General features: G+C 59.2%; 1 protein-coding gene across 1 annotated transcript in view; it reads left to right on the top strand.

Moving 5' to 3' along the window:
- The window catches only part of PRKCB (protein kinase C beta), a 90844-nt gene extending 83218 nt beyond the window's left edge, over nucleotides 1-7626 (top strand). The window contains exon 17 of the mRNA XM_050980063.1: nucleotides 3672-7626. Within this exon, the coding sequence (XP_050836020.1) occupies nucleotides 3672-3824 (153 nt within the window). The 3' untranslated portion in view covers nucleotides 3825-7626. The remainder of the gene's footprint in view (nucleotides 1-3671) is intronic.
- The last annotated feature ends 5256 nt before the right edge of the window (nucleotides 7627-12882 follow it).

Genomic DNA, 12882 nt, shown 5'->3' on the forward strand with positions numbered 1-12882 from the left:
CAATAACGAGTTTCTGCAGTTCAGCCAGGTGATTCCTGCCGGCAGCCAGGGCTGGAAGCTGCCCTGGCTGCTGGGGGATGCTGCTGGCTCAGTGGCGGTGGTGGAGCCGCGCCTCGTCCTTCCTCTGTTTGCCCCAAAAATCCGAGGTGGGATGTTCTGGAAGCATCATCCGGGAGGGAGCGACTGCCCGCAGCCTCCTGCAGCAGCGCCCACCGCTGCGGGCTCCAGCACGGCCGGGGAAGGAGCTGGTGTGTGGGGGTGAGGCCAGAAGGATGGTCCAGGCTGGGGACACAGCAGGAAGGATGGTCCAAGGTGAGGACACAGCAGGAAGGACGGTCCGGGCTGGGACACGGCAGGAAGGAGGGTCCAGGCTGGGGACACAGCAGGAAGGATGGTCCGAGGCTGGGGACACGGCAGGAAGGACGGTCCAGGCTGGGGACACGGCAGGAAGGACGGTCCGAGGCTGGGGACACAGCTGGAAGGATGGTCTGAGGTGAGGACACGGCTGGAAGGACGGTCCGAGGCTGGCACAGCGCATCCCTGGCAGCACCGGCTGTGGCATCGCCTCGCACTCCCCGAGCTGCAGAGCCTGGCGTGACTCATCCCTCCCTGCCCGCTCTCCCAGGAGCACTTGTTAGAAGCGATTGGCATTTCCAGCTAAAGAGGGATTACGGCTGCTGCTACCCTCCCTGCTGCCTCCTGGAATCCGCCGCTGCCAAGTTCCGGACGCTCCAAGGTTGTTCCGAGAGGTCCCGGCCGTCAGCGGGAGCTGCTGGAGCTCTGCTGTGGGGAGGGGGCTCCGTGGCAGCGCTCAGGGGGATCCCCACCCCTGGGCTAGGCAGAAATGCTGCTCCGGGCCAGCTGTGCCTGGGCACTGCCACGCCGTGCCACCGCCACACTGTGCCACCGCCACGCCGTGCCACCACTACACCGTGCCACCGCCACGCCGTGCCACCGCCACGCCGTGCCACCGCCACACTGTGCCACCGCCACGCCGTGCCACCACTACACCGTGCCACCGCCACACCGTGCCACCGCCACGCCACCCCTGTGGCTGTGCTCCTGCTGTGCTCCTCGCCACCTCCCGCAGTCAACTCGCCCATCGCTGGAGGCACTGCCAGCCCCGATTGTCCCCCGCGCTCCCCTCTCTCCAGGAGACCCGCACGCCGTTCCCTGCCCGCTCCCAGAGGGATTGTTCATCCTCTTGACAGAGGCCAAATTGCCGCAGTTCAGGCAGAATTCAAGGTAAGGCTCCAGCAACCCGCACTTTGTCCTGCTCAGCTTCCAGCCAAGGCCCCAGGGAGTGGGGGCTGCAGGAGAGGGCAGTGGGCTGTCCTGAGCCCCCTCCCGGGCCCATCGCAGCCTCTCCCAGAGCTTTCTGCTGCCCAAAAGCAGCAGCAGGAGGTTTTTCCCACTCCAGGGCTCCTGAGGGCTGGGGACCATGGAGGCAAACTGCACCAGTCACATGTGGATGTGTCATTCCCTTTGCAGCATCCCAAAGCTTTCCTGCTCGGGAGAAGCTCCTGGCTTGGTAGGACAGTGCTGTCCTGGCCCACGTTGGTTTGGATGGATGTGGCCTTCAGGAACCACGTGGTCGTCTCAGAACTCTCCAGCAGCCTTGGGCAACTTTCCACAGAGAGACCCCGAGCACAGCCACGGCCAGGGAGCACCCTGGGGCACCCTGCTCCGTCGAGGTGGGCTTGTCCTCACATTCCCACTGCTTCACCCTTTGCCTGCAGAGCTCTGCACCTGAAGTTGATCCTTTCACCCTGTCTGCCCTCCTGCTCCTGCTCTGTGCCCCCAAATCCACATCTCCTTCCTTCTCTGTGCTGGAGAGAAGAGCCCTGGAGGGACTCTGGTGCCCAGGGCCCGGCTGGGAGCCGCAGACACCGGTGCCCTGGGGAACATCACCCTGTGCTCACAGCCTGAGAGCACAGCCACGGCCTCTTCTCCTGCCTCTTCTGCTTCTCCTCACTCGGCTCCTTGAGCTCCATCCAGACCTGTTTTCTTCCCACCTCTACTCTGCTCCATCGTCCTTGGCTTTTCCTGATCTTCCTGCCCAAGGCTAAAGCCATGCTGATGGGATGTCTGCTGGGGAAAGTGGAATCTGCAAACCTCCCCGAGGTCCTGATGCACTGCTGGCTCATCTCCCAGGGCTCAGTCCAGCTGCAACTGCAGTGTGGTGCCTCTGGCCTGTCCAGGCTGGCAGAAGACCTGGCTCTGTGTCCTGGCCATGCTCCTGCTCGGGGCATGAAGGTGCCCCAGTGTCCCATTGGACCAGGAGGGGCTGCAGGGGGCACACAGCATCTCTCCTGCCAGCTCCTTCCCCAGGACAGCAGTGGGAGCTCAGCTGTGGGGGGTGGGATGGGGTGCAGGACCTGCAGGGCCCCCACAGTTTCCTTCCTAGGTTCAAGCTAAAAATCCTGGTGCAGCAGAGCCCAGTGAGAACCTGGCATGGTGGGGCCACACTTCAAAGGCAAACTCTGGGAAAAATGGAAAACAAATACAGGTTCCTGCAAGGCTGGCAGGGTCCTACCTGTGTCACAGCAGGGGAAGGTCACCTCCAGCAGGGAGCTGGGGTCTGTCCTGTATGGGGACATGGAAGAAGGGGTGGAGAAGCCTTTTGTCCCCGGTGGCTTTAGTAAACAGGCAGAGCCAGTTCCCAGCTACCAGTGTCCTTCCACCACTGGTCACTGTGGATGAAGGACCTGGGGTGCTTGTGCTGGACCTTCAGTGCTCAGTCACCCTCCAGCCATGGCTCTGTCACCTCCCAGAGCAGGACAGCCCCGAGGCAGGCGCTCTCTGATCTGCAGGGTTTAGAAGAGCAGCCCACGCACTCCCGGCGCTGGCTCCGCAGTGCTGATAGCAGGTTCCCAGTGCTAATCCTGACACTAACGTCCTTTTCTTCCCTTTTTTGGCTTGGGTGTAGCTGCAAAGTTGTTCTCCTTAAGAAATTGCAAGGAGAAAATGTTGCATATGTGGAATTTTCCTTCTCAGAGGTTTTGAAGTGCTGTGTGTTTTCTCTGTACAACCCTGGAGCAAATCACATCCTCCATCAATGAACCAGTGTTGCTTAACACCATATCACGGCATCATTCAAAAATCAAGCTCAAAGCAGAAAGAGCTCTTACAGCTGATTATTTTGTGCAAATTTTGACATGGTAGTGACTGTTGCTGCCATTTCGAGGCATGTTGCTTCCTCCAGGCTCCTTCCTCCTGTGCAGTGCCAGAGCTCTGGTTGCAGTGAGGGTTCTGCATGCTGAGAACTGCTCCGTGCTCTCTCTTTCCCACAGCAAACAGGACAGGAGGGATGCTCCCTTCCCAACACGGCTCTCACCTGTCCCTCTGTGTCCTGCTCGTGTGTCTCAGGCGTGTTAAACTGGTGTTCTCCTCTTCCTGCTGCTGGTGTGGGGCTGCCTCTGTTCTACAGGGCTGTGAGTTCCTGCTCGGGGGGCAGCTTGAGAAAGCAGCGTGGAGTGTGGGCTCCCTGGGGACAGTGTGGCTCCCTGGGGACAGCACGGCTCCCTGGGGACAGTGTGGCTCCCTGGGGAAGTTGCCTGGGGACAGTGTGGCTCCCCCAGCCGCGCCCCCGGATGCTGCCACTGCCCCGGTGCTGTCACCTCGGTGGCTCGTCCCTTGCCCAGTTTAACTCTGTGCTTTCCGTTTAACAGAAGGACAAACGCGACACTTCCAACTTCGACAAAGAGTTCACCCGGCAGCCGGTGGAGCTGACGCCCACGGACAAACTCTTCATCATGAACTTGGACCAGAACGAGTTTGCTGGATTCTCCTACACCAACCCCGAGTTTGTCATTAACGTGTAGTGGCGGCGCTGCCCTGTCCTCGCTGTCCCACGCCAGGTGGCCCTGTACATAGGACACTAGTCTTCCGGGATTAGCAGTGCAGACACACATCCCCTCCCGCCAAACACGCCGGCCGCTTCTCCTCGGAGCCTCTCCGTGTCCGTGCCACTCGCTAGCTTGGCTTCCCTAGCCGGAGGTGTCCGGGGTGCCAGTTACCGGTCAGTGATACTTCTAGGAACTATAGTTGGTGGTGACTAATAGAGTTTTTAAACAGAATTATACCAAACTGCTACGGTCTCTGTAATTTTCGCAGCGGGACGCTGAGATCCCGGTGGCCCAGCTAGTCCCAAAGCGTTGCTGTGGAATGCTAAGCATGGTTGATCGCTTAAAGCGTTGTGCTGAAGCTTGCGATGAGTGTGAGCTTGTCTTAGAGGAGCCTTTTGTTCAAGACATGGATATATTTGATCAGTGTGGAAAAATCTGCTTCTAGACCTCTATTTCCCAATGCATTGTCCATAGGGTCAGCCCAGCTCCCACCGCCTTCCCTGCCTCGGGCATCGCGACTCCCGACCGCTCCCATGCCAGTTCTTGTAAATCAGAGCAAACCTTTTTCTAAGTGAAAGGTGGGGGGTTTTTGTAACATCTGGAACAGTTTGCAGTTTTGATACGCTCTGTCAGCACTCGCATAAATCTTTCACAGACACTGTCGAGGTGTAACAGCTCTGTAAAGGATATTAATACTCTACCAAAACAAAACACATTTATATTCTTGGTTTACAATTTACCGACTGAAAACACGCCCAAGACCAAAGGGCTGCACTGAGGGCTATTTATAACGGAAACTTTTCTACTTTCCACCCTCTGCTATTCTCTTCCAGGCTCCAAACCCATGGATTTCACAGACATCCTGATTTCCCCGATTCCCACCAAATTCCTGGGGGTTTTAGTCAGTAATAATTTTTAAAAAACTCTGAGTGAGAAGAGACAATTCCAGCAGCTGCTTGCGAGGCAGAGCCGTGGCGTGCGGGAGGGCAGGAGCAGGCAGGAGGGAGCAAGGACAGGAGGGAGAAGGCAGGGGTGGGCAGGTGAGGGCAGGAGAGGACAGCGGGAAGGAGGAGGAGGCAGGGACAGGAGAGAAGGGCAGGAGCAGGCAGGAACAGGCAGGAGCAGGCTGAGGAGGGCAGGAGCAGGCTGAGGAGGGCAGGAGCAGGAAGAGAAGGGCAGGAGAAGGCAGGAACAGGCAGAGGAGGGCAGGAGCAGGCAGGGACAGGCAGGAGGGAGCAAGGACAGGAGGGAGAAGGCAGGGGCAGGCAGGAGCAGGCAGAGGAGGGCAGGAGCAGGAAGGAGGGAGCAAGGACAGGAGGGAGAAGGCAGGGGTAGGCAGGTGAGGGCAGGAGAGGACAGCAGGGAGGAGGAGGAGGCAGGGACAGGAGAGAAGGGCAGGAACAGACAGGAACAGGCAGGAGCAGGCAGAGGAGGGCAGGAGCAGGAAGAGAAGGGCAGGAGAAGGCAGGAGCAGGCAGAGGAGGGCAGGAGCAGGCAGGCACTGCCCATCTGTGGCCAGCCAGTGGGTGACCCTGGCTGACTGCTGGGTTGGCAGAGGCTGAGCCCCAGGTGAGCATGCCCCAGGCCCTGTCACCCCACTCCCGTCACAGCCCAGAGTGGTTTGCAGAACCCCGGGTGTGTTTTCTGAGCCAGCCCTGCTTCTGCTGGACACAGCCATTCCTCCAGGCCCCAGGGAAATGGGGGGATTTTAACAATCATGAGGAATTCTATCGAGGAAATTCTAGTTTGTAGATCTTTTATAAACGTGAAACTCGAGCTTTGGAAATTATTTTTTTCTTTTAATGATTCCTTGAGAACTAGAGGCTGCCAGCAGCTGAGGTGCTGTCAGGGGATGAGTGTCCCCTCCCTGTCACCCAGCCACGGGCACTGTCCTGTGCCTGCCAGGGGTGAGGGCTGAGCCCATGGCCTCGGGTCCTGCCCTGGGCTGGAGGAACCCAAACCTAACACAGAAAAACTGCAAATTGTGCCAGATTGAGCAGGGAGTTCTCGAGGGGCTCTGCAGCAGGCAAGGCCCAGGGGTCGGGGGGCTGGTGGGGGCTCCCCAAGCCCAGCACGCCCTGAGGACAGGGGCCATCCTCTGCAGACCACAGCTGTGTCAGAGCATGTGCGTTCTGTGACTTCAAAGCTGCTGCTGCAGAGTCAGTGTCACTTGAATGTTTTTACTTTCCATATCTGTGGCTCTGAAGGCGCTCCCGGGTCTGTCCAGGAAGGTCTCGGGGCTGAGGGGCACCCGGGGCAGGGGGCACAGGGCAGGAGCAGCTGGGGGGGGGGGGGTCACACCTTTCTGGTGGAGCCGCTGTGTCCGTGTTGGGGTGACACTCGTGCATGGACCCTGAGCAGAGCGGGGGGCTCGGAGGGGACCTGCTGGGGTGTGGCACCAGGCACCTTTGGGGGCAGTTTGGGATTGAGATCCACCCTCCAGGGTGAGCCTGGCCAATGCCAGGTCCCCTTCTCAGGACTCATACCTTGAGTATTCCTGACCCTGTCCATGCTGCTTGCCACACTCATTCCAGACTTACCTCCAGATGTCCTGTATCTTCTGTGGAGGTGTGTACAGTGGGATGTGCCTGGCCCTGCACAGACACTCGGATCTGTGTGGACTCCTCCAAGGAAGGGCAGAGTGACAGGGGTTGAGCCACTGTTTATGTCATTTGATGGTTTAATCTTTGCTGTTGGATGGGGAAAGCAGAGCCTTGGGAGGATGCTCAGAGCTGAGAGCCTCAGGAAGGCCCAGGTGCCCAGTCCCCAGGTGCCCCACAGGTGTGTGGAGAAAGCCAAGAAATCCATACCTGGAGCTGCTGGGGATGCAGGGGAGAGGGGCCTCAGCTCTGGTGTCCCACCTGGATTCAGTGGGACTGGCAGGGCTCCCCTGTGGCAGAGGGGCACCCAGAGCCCCGGGGCAGGGCAGAGGAGGGGCTGAGGTGGCAGGACATGCACAGGATGGCACATGCTGGCTTTGTCCCACTTGGATCACACCCCAGTGCTACAGGTAAGTGGGCTCAGGCCCTCGCTGGTGTCCCTGGGACAGGCTGGATCAGAGAGCAGCCCCTTGGCTGCTGGTCTGGGGCAGCTCCAGCACCTGCCCTGCCCCAGTGCAGCTCCCCTCCTTCTGGCTGGGAGCTGCTGCTGTGCCTGTGTGCCCTGGCCGGGGCTCTGAGCAGCCTGCTGGTCAGGAGAGCATCACCAAAGGAGCTGTCAGTTGATTTAACCCATTTAATGAATAAATCACTGGGAGTCTGTGCAGTGGCCAGCCCATGCAGGCAGAGGGGAGATAAGTGCAGGGCAGTCTCTGTGCTCCGTGGTTGTGAGTCCCAGAGCTGTGGCCCGGGGAGGAGCCGAGGGGATTGGAGCACAGCCCTCGGGATTGGCCGTGCCCAAAGCTGGGATCGCACCTGGAGGTGCCACCTGCTCCCCCTGCCCGGTGCTGTGGCAGGAGCAGCTGTGTGACCACAGCCTCTGGCTCCATGCATGGGTGTGTCACCTGAGCTGTTTATTTCTGATCACATTCAAAGTGGCAATTAAAACAAGGAGGGAAAAAAAAAGAGAAAAAAAAGAAAAAAAAAAAAAAGAAATGTTTCTTGTTGAACAGTTTGTGTTCGTGACTTTGATTTCACCTGCAAGTATTTGATGACTTTTCTACATCCTAGACTACCTGCTGTGTGTTGTCAAACGGTCCTCATGAAGACCTCCTTTTAGATGGGCATATACTCTTGATTCAATTTGCTGCATGTATGAAAAAATAAAATATTTAATTTTAAAGAAACCCTGAGAGTTTGGCTTCCTTTGCCCACGAGATGGGGATGAGTCTGTGGGGTGGGGGGTGGGCCGGGGTCCCCCGGAGGGGCCGCACCGAGTTCTGGCACAGCAGGAAATGCCGGGAAGTGTCAGGGTTTGGTCAAAATCTGCCCAGCTGTGCGGCCGGAGCTGGTCAGTGAGCGCAGCTCCTCCACAGCAGCTCCCGGGGAGGGGAGGGGAGGGGAGAGAGCGTTCATTATCGGTTAATTGCTCTCCGACGAGTCACTGAAAGCTGCCGGAGAGGCTCCTCCAGAGCAGCGGCTGCAGCCCCTGGAAGCGGGCAGGGCTGTGGGCACCGGGCAGGGCCGGGACACCGAGCTGGGGCACCGGGCAGGGCTGTGGGCACCGGGCAGGGCTGTGGACACCGAGCTGGGCCAGAGCTGTGGGCACAGGTCAGGGCTGTGTGCAGGGCTGGGGCACCGGGCGGAGCTGTGGGCACCGGGCAGGGCTGGAGCACCGGGCAGGGCTGGAGCACCGGGCTGTGGGCACCGGGCAGGGCTGTGGGCACCGGGCAGGGCTGGAGCACCGGGCAGGGCTGTGGGCACTGGGCAGGGCTGTGTGCAGGGCTGGGGCACCGGGCGGCTGCAGCGTTGGGCGCTGGTCAGGGGGGTCGGGGCCCTCTGGGATCCCCCGGCACCCGCAGGGTCTCCAGGGGCTGGGGGGGCTCCTGGCCCGGTGCACCCCCAGTCCCTGCCCAGCCCCGCAGAGCGGGCACGTCCCTGCCTGACTCCATGGAGGAGCTCCGCTTGTGCCCGTGTGGAACCGGGTGAGTGGGTCGGGGGGGGTTTCTCCCCCTGTCTCTGGGGACCTTAGCTAAGCTTTCAGCAAAATGTCCTCGCCCCTGCCACCCCGTGTGGCTGGTGGTCACCAGGGACACCCCGGTTCACCTGCGGGTGGGAAAATGCCCGGCTCAGCCAGCCCTGGCACTGCGGGCACCCCCTGGCATCTCCTGCAGGCTGGGCAGCCCTGGGGGTGCCCCCGAGCCCCAGACCCTGCTCTCCCCTCAGCCCCCAGCCCAGGACAGGGATTTGGGGTGCCCAGGACAGGGATTTGGGTGCCTGGCTGAGCCCCTCCCCAGACTCACTGCTGTTGGAGCGCTCCTGAGCTTTGCCTCTCCTGGCTTGTGTAAGTGAAACATTTGGTTTTGTGACACTTTCCATAATTATGGGAGCTAATGACAAAACCATTGTGACAAATGACTCAGCTTTTGATAGTGAAGGTAATTAATGCTGAAGTCAGAGCCTCCATTGGAGATCTGGAGAAGCCCGATTTGGAGGTGTGCTTACCCAGTGTGACACGGGCAGCAGGGACGCGGCTCCCCGGGCTGCCAGGTAAACCCTCGCCGCGGCTGGGAGGGATCATCTGCCCGGAGCGAGGGGATTAAAGGCCGGGCATCCTGTGCTTGCCTCCCGATCCATCCCTCCATCCATCAAAGCATCCAGGGAACGCAGCCTCATTAATGTTGGACCAAGTGACCAGGAGCAGCTCTGCATTGGGCGCTGACCTTCAAGAGCGTCTCCCTGAAGCCATCTTTCATCTCTTTCATTTGCATTACAATCCTGTTTGCCTCATTATTCCTTATCCACTTCTTCTTCAAAGGATTTAAATCAAATCAATTAAATTGTGGCAGGCTGGAGCAGCAGTGAACCTTTCCTTGTGGCTCAGCGTGGTCCGGCTGGACCTGACTACAGAATGGGTTTAATCTTCTGCTGTTTGTTCTTTTATTGCCTCTGGGCTCCCACTGCCCGCAGATGCCTTTGTTCCTTGTCCATCCTTCCACCCGTGCCATGCAGCCACGCTCCAGGTACAGGCTGCTCCTTGTCCGACCTTGGGGAAGGGATTCTGTGCAGGAGGATGGGGAGCTGCTGGCCATGGAGCGGCTGTGGGAGCCCCAGGGCACTGCCACGATGCTTGCTGTCCTGTGCCATCCCTTTCCATCTCCTCTGCTTGTTTTGTCTGCCCAGGGAATCAAAGGATTGTGGAATCAGGTTGGAAATGCTCTCGAAGCCCATCGTGTTCAGCTGCTCCTGCAGCACTGCCAAGGCCACCCCTGACCCATGATCCTCTGTGCCACATCTGCACGGCTTTTAAATCCCTCCAGCTGTGAGGACTCTACCATTGGCAACCCTTTCAATGAAGAAATTTTCCCAAATATCCAATTTAAGCTTCCTGGATGCAAATCGAGGCTGTTTCCCCTTGTCCTGTCCCTCGTTCCCTGGGAGAAGGGACTGAGCCCCACCTGGCTGCCCCTCCTGTCAGGAAGTCAGTGTCAGCACAGAGGGGAAAAAACGCTGGAGGAACATCCCAAGTGTGGGCAAAATACCCCAGATCTGGGCACCAGCTGCTGCCAGAGTGGCCGCCCAGGCCCGGAAGATGCGTGGTGCTGGCCCACACACGGCCACCCCTGCTCCCCCAGCCTCCCTCAGAATAAAGAGGCTTAATCAGAATGGATTTCTGTTCCTCCCCTGCTATTTTTATTGCTACTCAACTGTCGGAAATCCAGCAGGGAGAGCAGAGCTGGTAGGGAATTGCTCCAGTTTGCACCGAGCCAGCCAGCTCGTGCCATGGGCCCTGCAGTGTGGCATGAGTGGCATCGCTGGCACCCCCGGCAGCTCTTCATACAGGGACAGCCCAGCCTCACCACTGGAGTCCTGCTGGAGCCAGGGGATTGCAGCCAGCGCTTCCAAAGTGGTGCAGATATAAATAATCCCCTCGTAGGAGTGGGGAAGGATGAACACATGTGCCCAAGGCTCTGGAGCCCTCATCCCCTGGCAGCCCCCGGCAGCAGGAGAGTGAAGTGAAGGCTGGGCAGGGCTGGAGCACCTCCCTGCATCGCTAATGACCCAATCTCGCCTTGTCTCAGCCTCTCTTCCTTCAAGGAAAAACCTAATCCAGCCAGAGATTATTTCTGACTACTTACTTCCTGTCACTTTGCCAATTTAAATGCAGCAGAGCTTTCATCGCTGGATTTGGGAGGACAAAGCCTAACAGATCTCGGGTTAGGACATCTTTGCCTGCAAGGACAGCTTTTTTCTTGCAAGAGTTGTACAATCTTTGCAGCGTGGGCTGGATTTTTTAATTTGTTTCTATTTTGCCCAGCGCAGTAGGGTGCAGGTCCAGGAGCAGGAGAATGACGATGGACAGGGCAGGGAACAGGAAGAGGTGATGTAGCTGGAGCTGAAGTTGGAGGAGCCCAGGCTGCCCTGGTCAGGGTGCCAGGCTGCGACCCTGCAGTGTGAGTTGCAGAGCAGGATACCAGGGTCACCAAATTCTCATGGGTCCCAAACCTCAGTGAAACCCAGGGGAGGCCAGAGCTCAGAGCTCGCTCCTGGGGCTGACACCCCATTCATGGAGCAGTCAGAGGGGTGCAGGGGTGTTCCCACCTCCAGCCCCACAGGGGCCAACACGATCTGACATGGACTTTGCTTCTGTTTGAGCTCGCTTTGTTCAAAGCCTAGGAAACGGTACATGTGCACTCTGCTCACACCTACACACGCTGTGTTAAAATAACACAATTAAGGCTGCAAAATCCCCCACTCACAACGCAATTTGCAGCCCCTCAGCTGTGGGTGGGAGATATCTTTGCTGCCTCTGCGCAGGCCGGGGGCCGGGCAGGGTGCTGGCGTCAGGCGCTGGTGACAGGGGACGGGCAGGGCTGGCAGAGCTGGCAGGATCAGAGGCGTCCCACAGCCCTTGGCCTGTGCCATGCTCTGAGCCACCTGCATGGTGCCCACGGGATTGCCCAGGACCAGGGCCTTAGGAAAACCATGAGGAGCAACTTCTTACACAGGCAGACAGTGACAGGACGAGAGGGAATGGCTGGAAATTAAAAGAGGAGAGATTTATGTTGGGTATTGGGAGGAAGTTCTTCCCTGTGAGGGTGGCACAGAGCAGCTGTGGCTCTCCCTGGATCCCTGGAATTGTCCCAGGCCAGGCTGGACAGGGCTTGGAGCAGCCTGGGACAGTGGGAGGTGTCCCTGCCATGGCAGGGGTGGCACTGGGTGGGATTTAGGATTCCTTTTAGCCCAAACCATTCTGGGTTCTGTGATTCTATGCCCAGTGTCCCAGTGCAGCCATGCCCAGGGCTCATCCCCATGTCCAGTCTGTGACACCAAGGTGTCACCCAGGAACCAACGTGTGCCTCTGCCAGTGCCACTCCACAAAACTGAGAAGCGATAACCCCTCCTCAAAATATGCCCAGAAGACCCCCTGCGATGCAGGGTGGGTGGGTGGGTGCTGCTGACCCCAAGCCCTGCGTCCCCACACTCCTCAGAGGGCTGTGTCCCCTCCCAGCTCCCAGCTCTGCCTCTCCAGATGGAAGCGCTGGGAAGCAGGAGCTGGTGCCGTGTGCCCAGGGAGCCTGGGCAGAGCTGCACCGCCTCCAGCCTGAGCTGGGAACCAGGCACGGGGCCCGTGGGGAAGCAGGGAATGAAGCAGGGTGATCCAGAGCCAGGAGCCCGCGGGAAGCTGGGGCGGGAGGCGGCGGGGCAGCAATCAGCGCGCCCTGCCCGGGGAGCGGCACCAACCGTGATTGCAGGTTGAGGAGCTACTTAATTTTCGCATTCTTAATTTCTCAGTACCTTCATAATTCTCTGTTTGCCTTTTTGGAGTAAATAACTAGTATTTCCATGTGAGTGCGTACAGATGAGGGCTGGGGAAGCGCACGGCACCGGGTAAATCAGTCGCTTTCCCGTCTCACCGTGGCCCTTAGAGGACCGTGAGTTCCAGAGGTAAGTGTGTTCCAGGGCTTGGTGGAAAGGTCGCATGAGTCATGGGCTCATCCAACCGGCGGAGGGATGTTTCAGGGAGCTGAGGAGACGGCGGAGAGGTGGAGGGCAGTGGGTTTAACTGCTGGGAATGGTGCAGGAGTGGCTTGTGGGTACGAGGGATGTTCAGGCTGAGCCAGCTCCTGCGCAGGGGATGAGCACCGGGCTGCCGGGGCAGGGACAGCTCCGTGGCAGCGTGGCCAGGGGCTGTGCCCTCCCTGGGGTCCGTTGTGTGGGTGTGTGGCCCCCAGCCCCTTTTCCCAGTGCCACCGGTGCCCGGTACCGGGGCAGCAGCTCAGGCACCGAGCAGACTGAGCTGGGGGGACTCAGGGAACCGAGCGGCCCCGTGCCGGGTTGGTGCGGGTGGTGACTGTCCCTGGGGCGGCACTGGCACTTCGAGGGGATTTCCACCCGGTCCGTGTCCCAAGACAGTCCCGGCCCGGTCCCAGAAT

The sequence above is a fragment of the Serinus canaria genome, chromosome 14 (assembly GCF_022539315.1).
Source record: "Serinus canaria isolate serCan28SL12 chromosome 14, serCan2020, whole genome shotgun sequence".
Lineage (NCBI taxonomy): Eukaryota > Metazoa > Chordata > Aves > Passeriformes > Fringillidae > Serinus > Serinus canaria.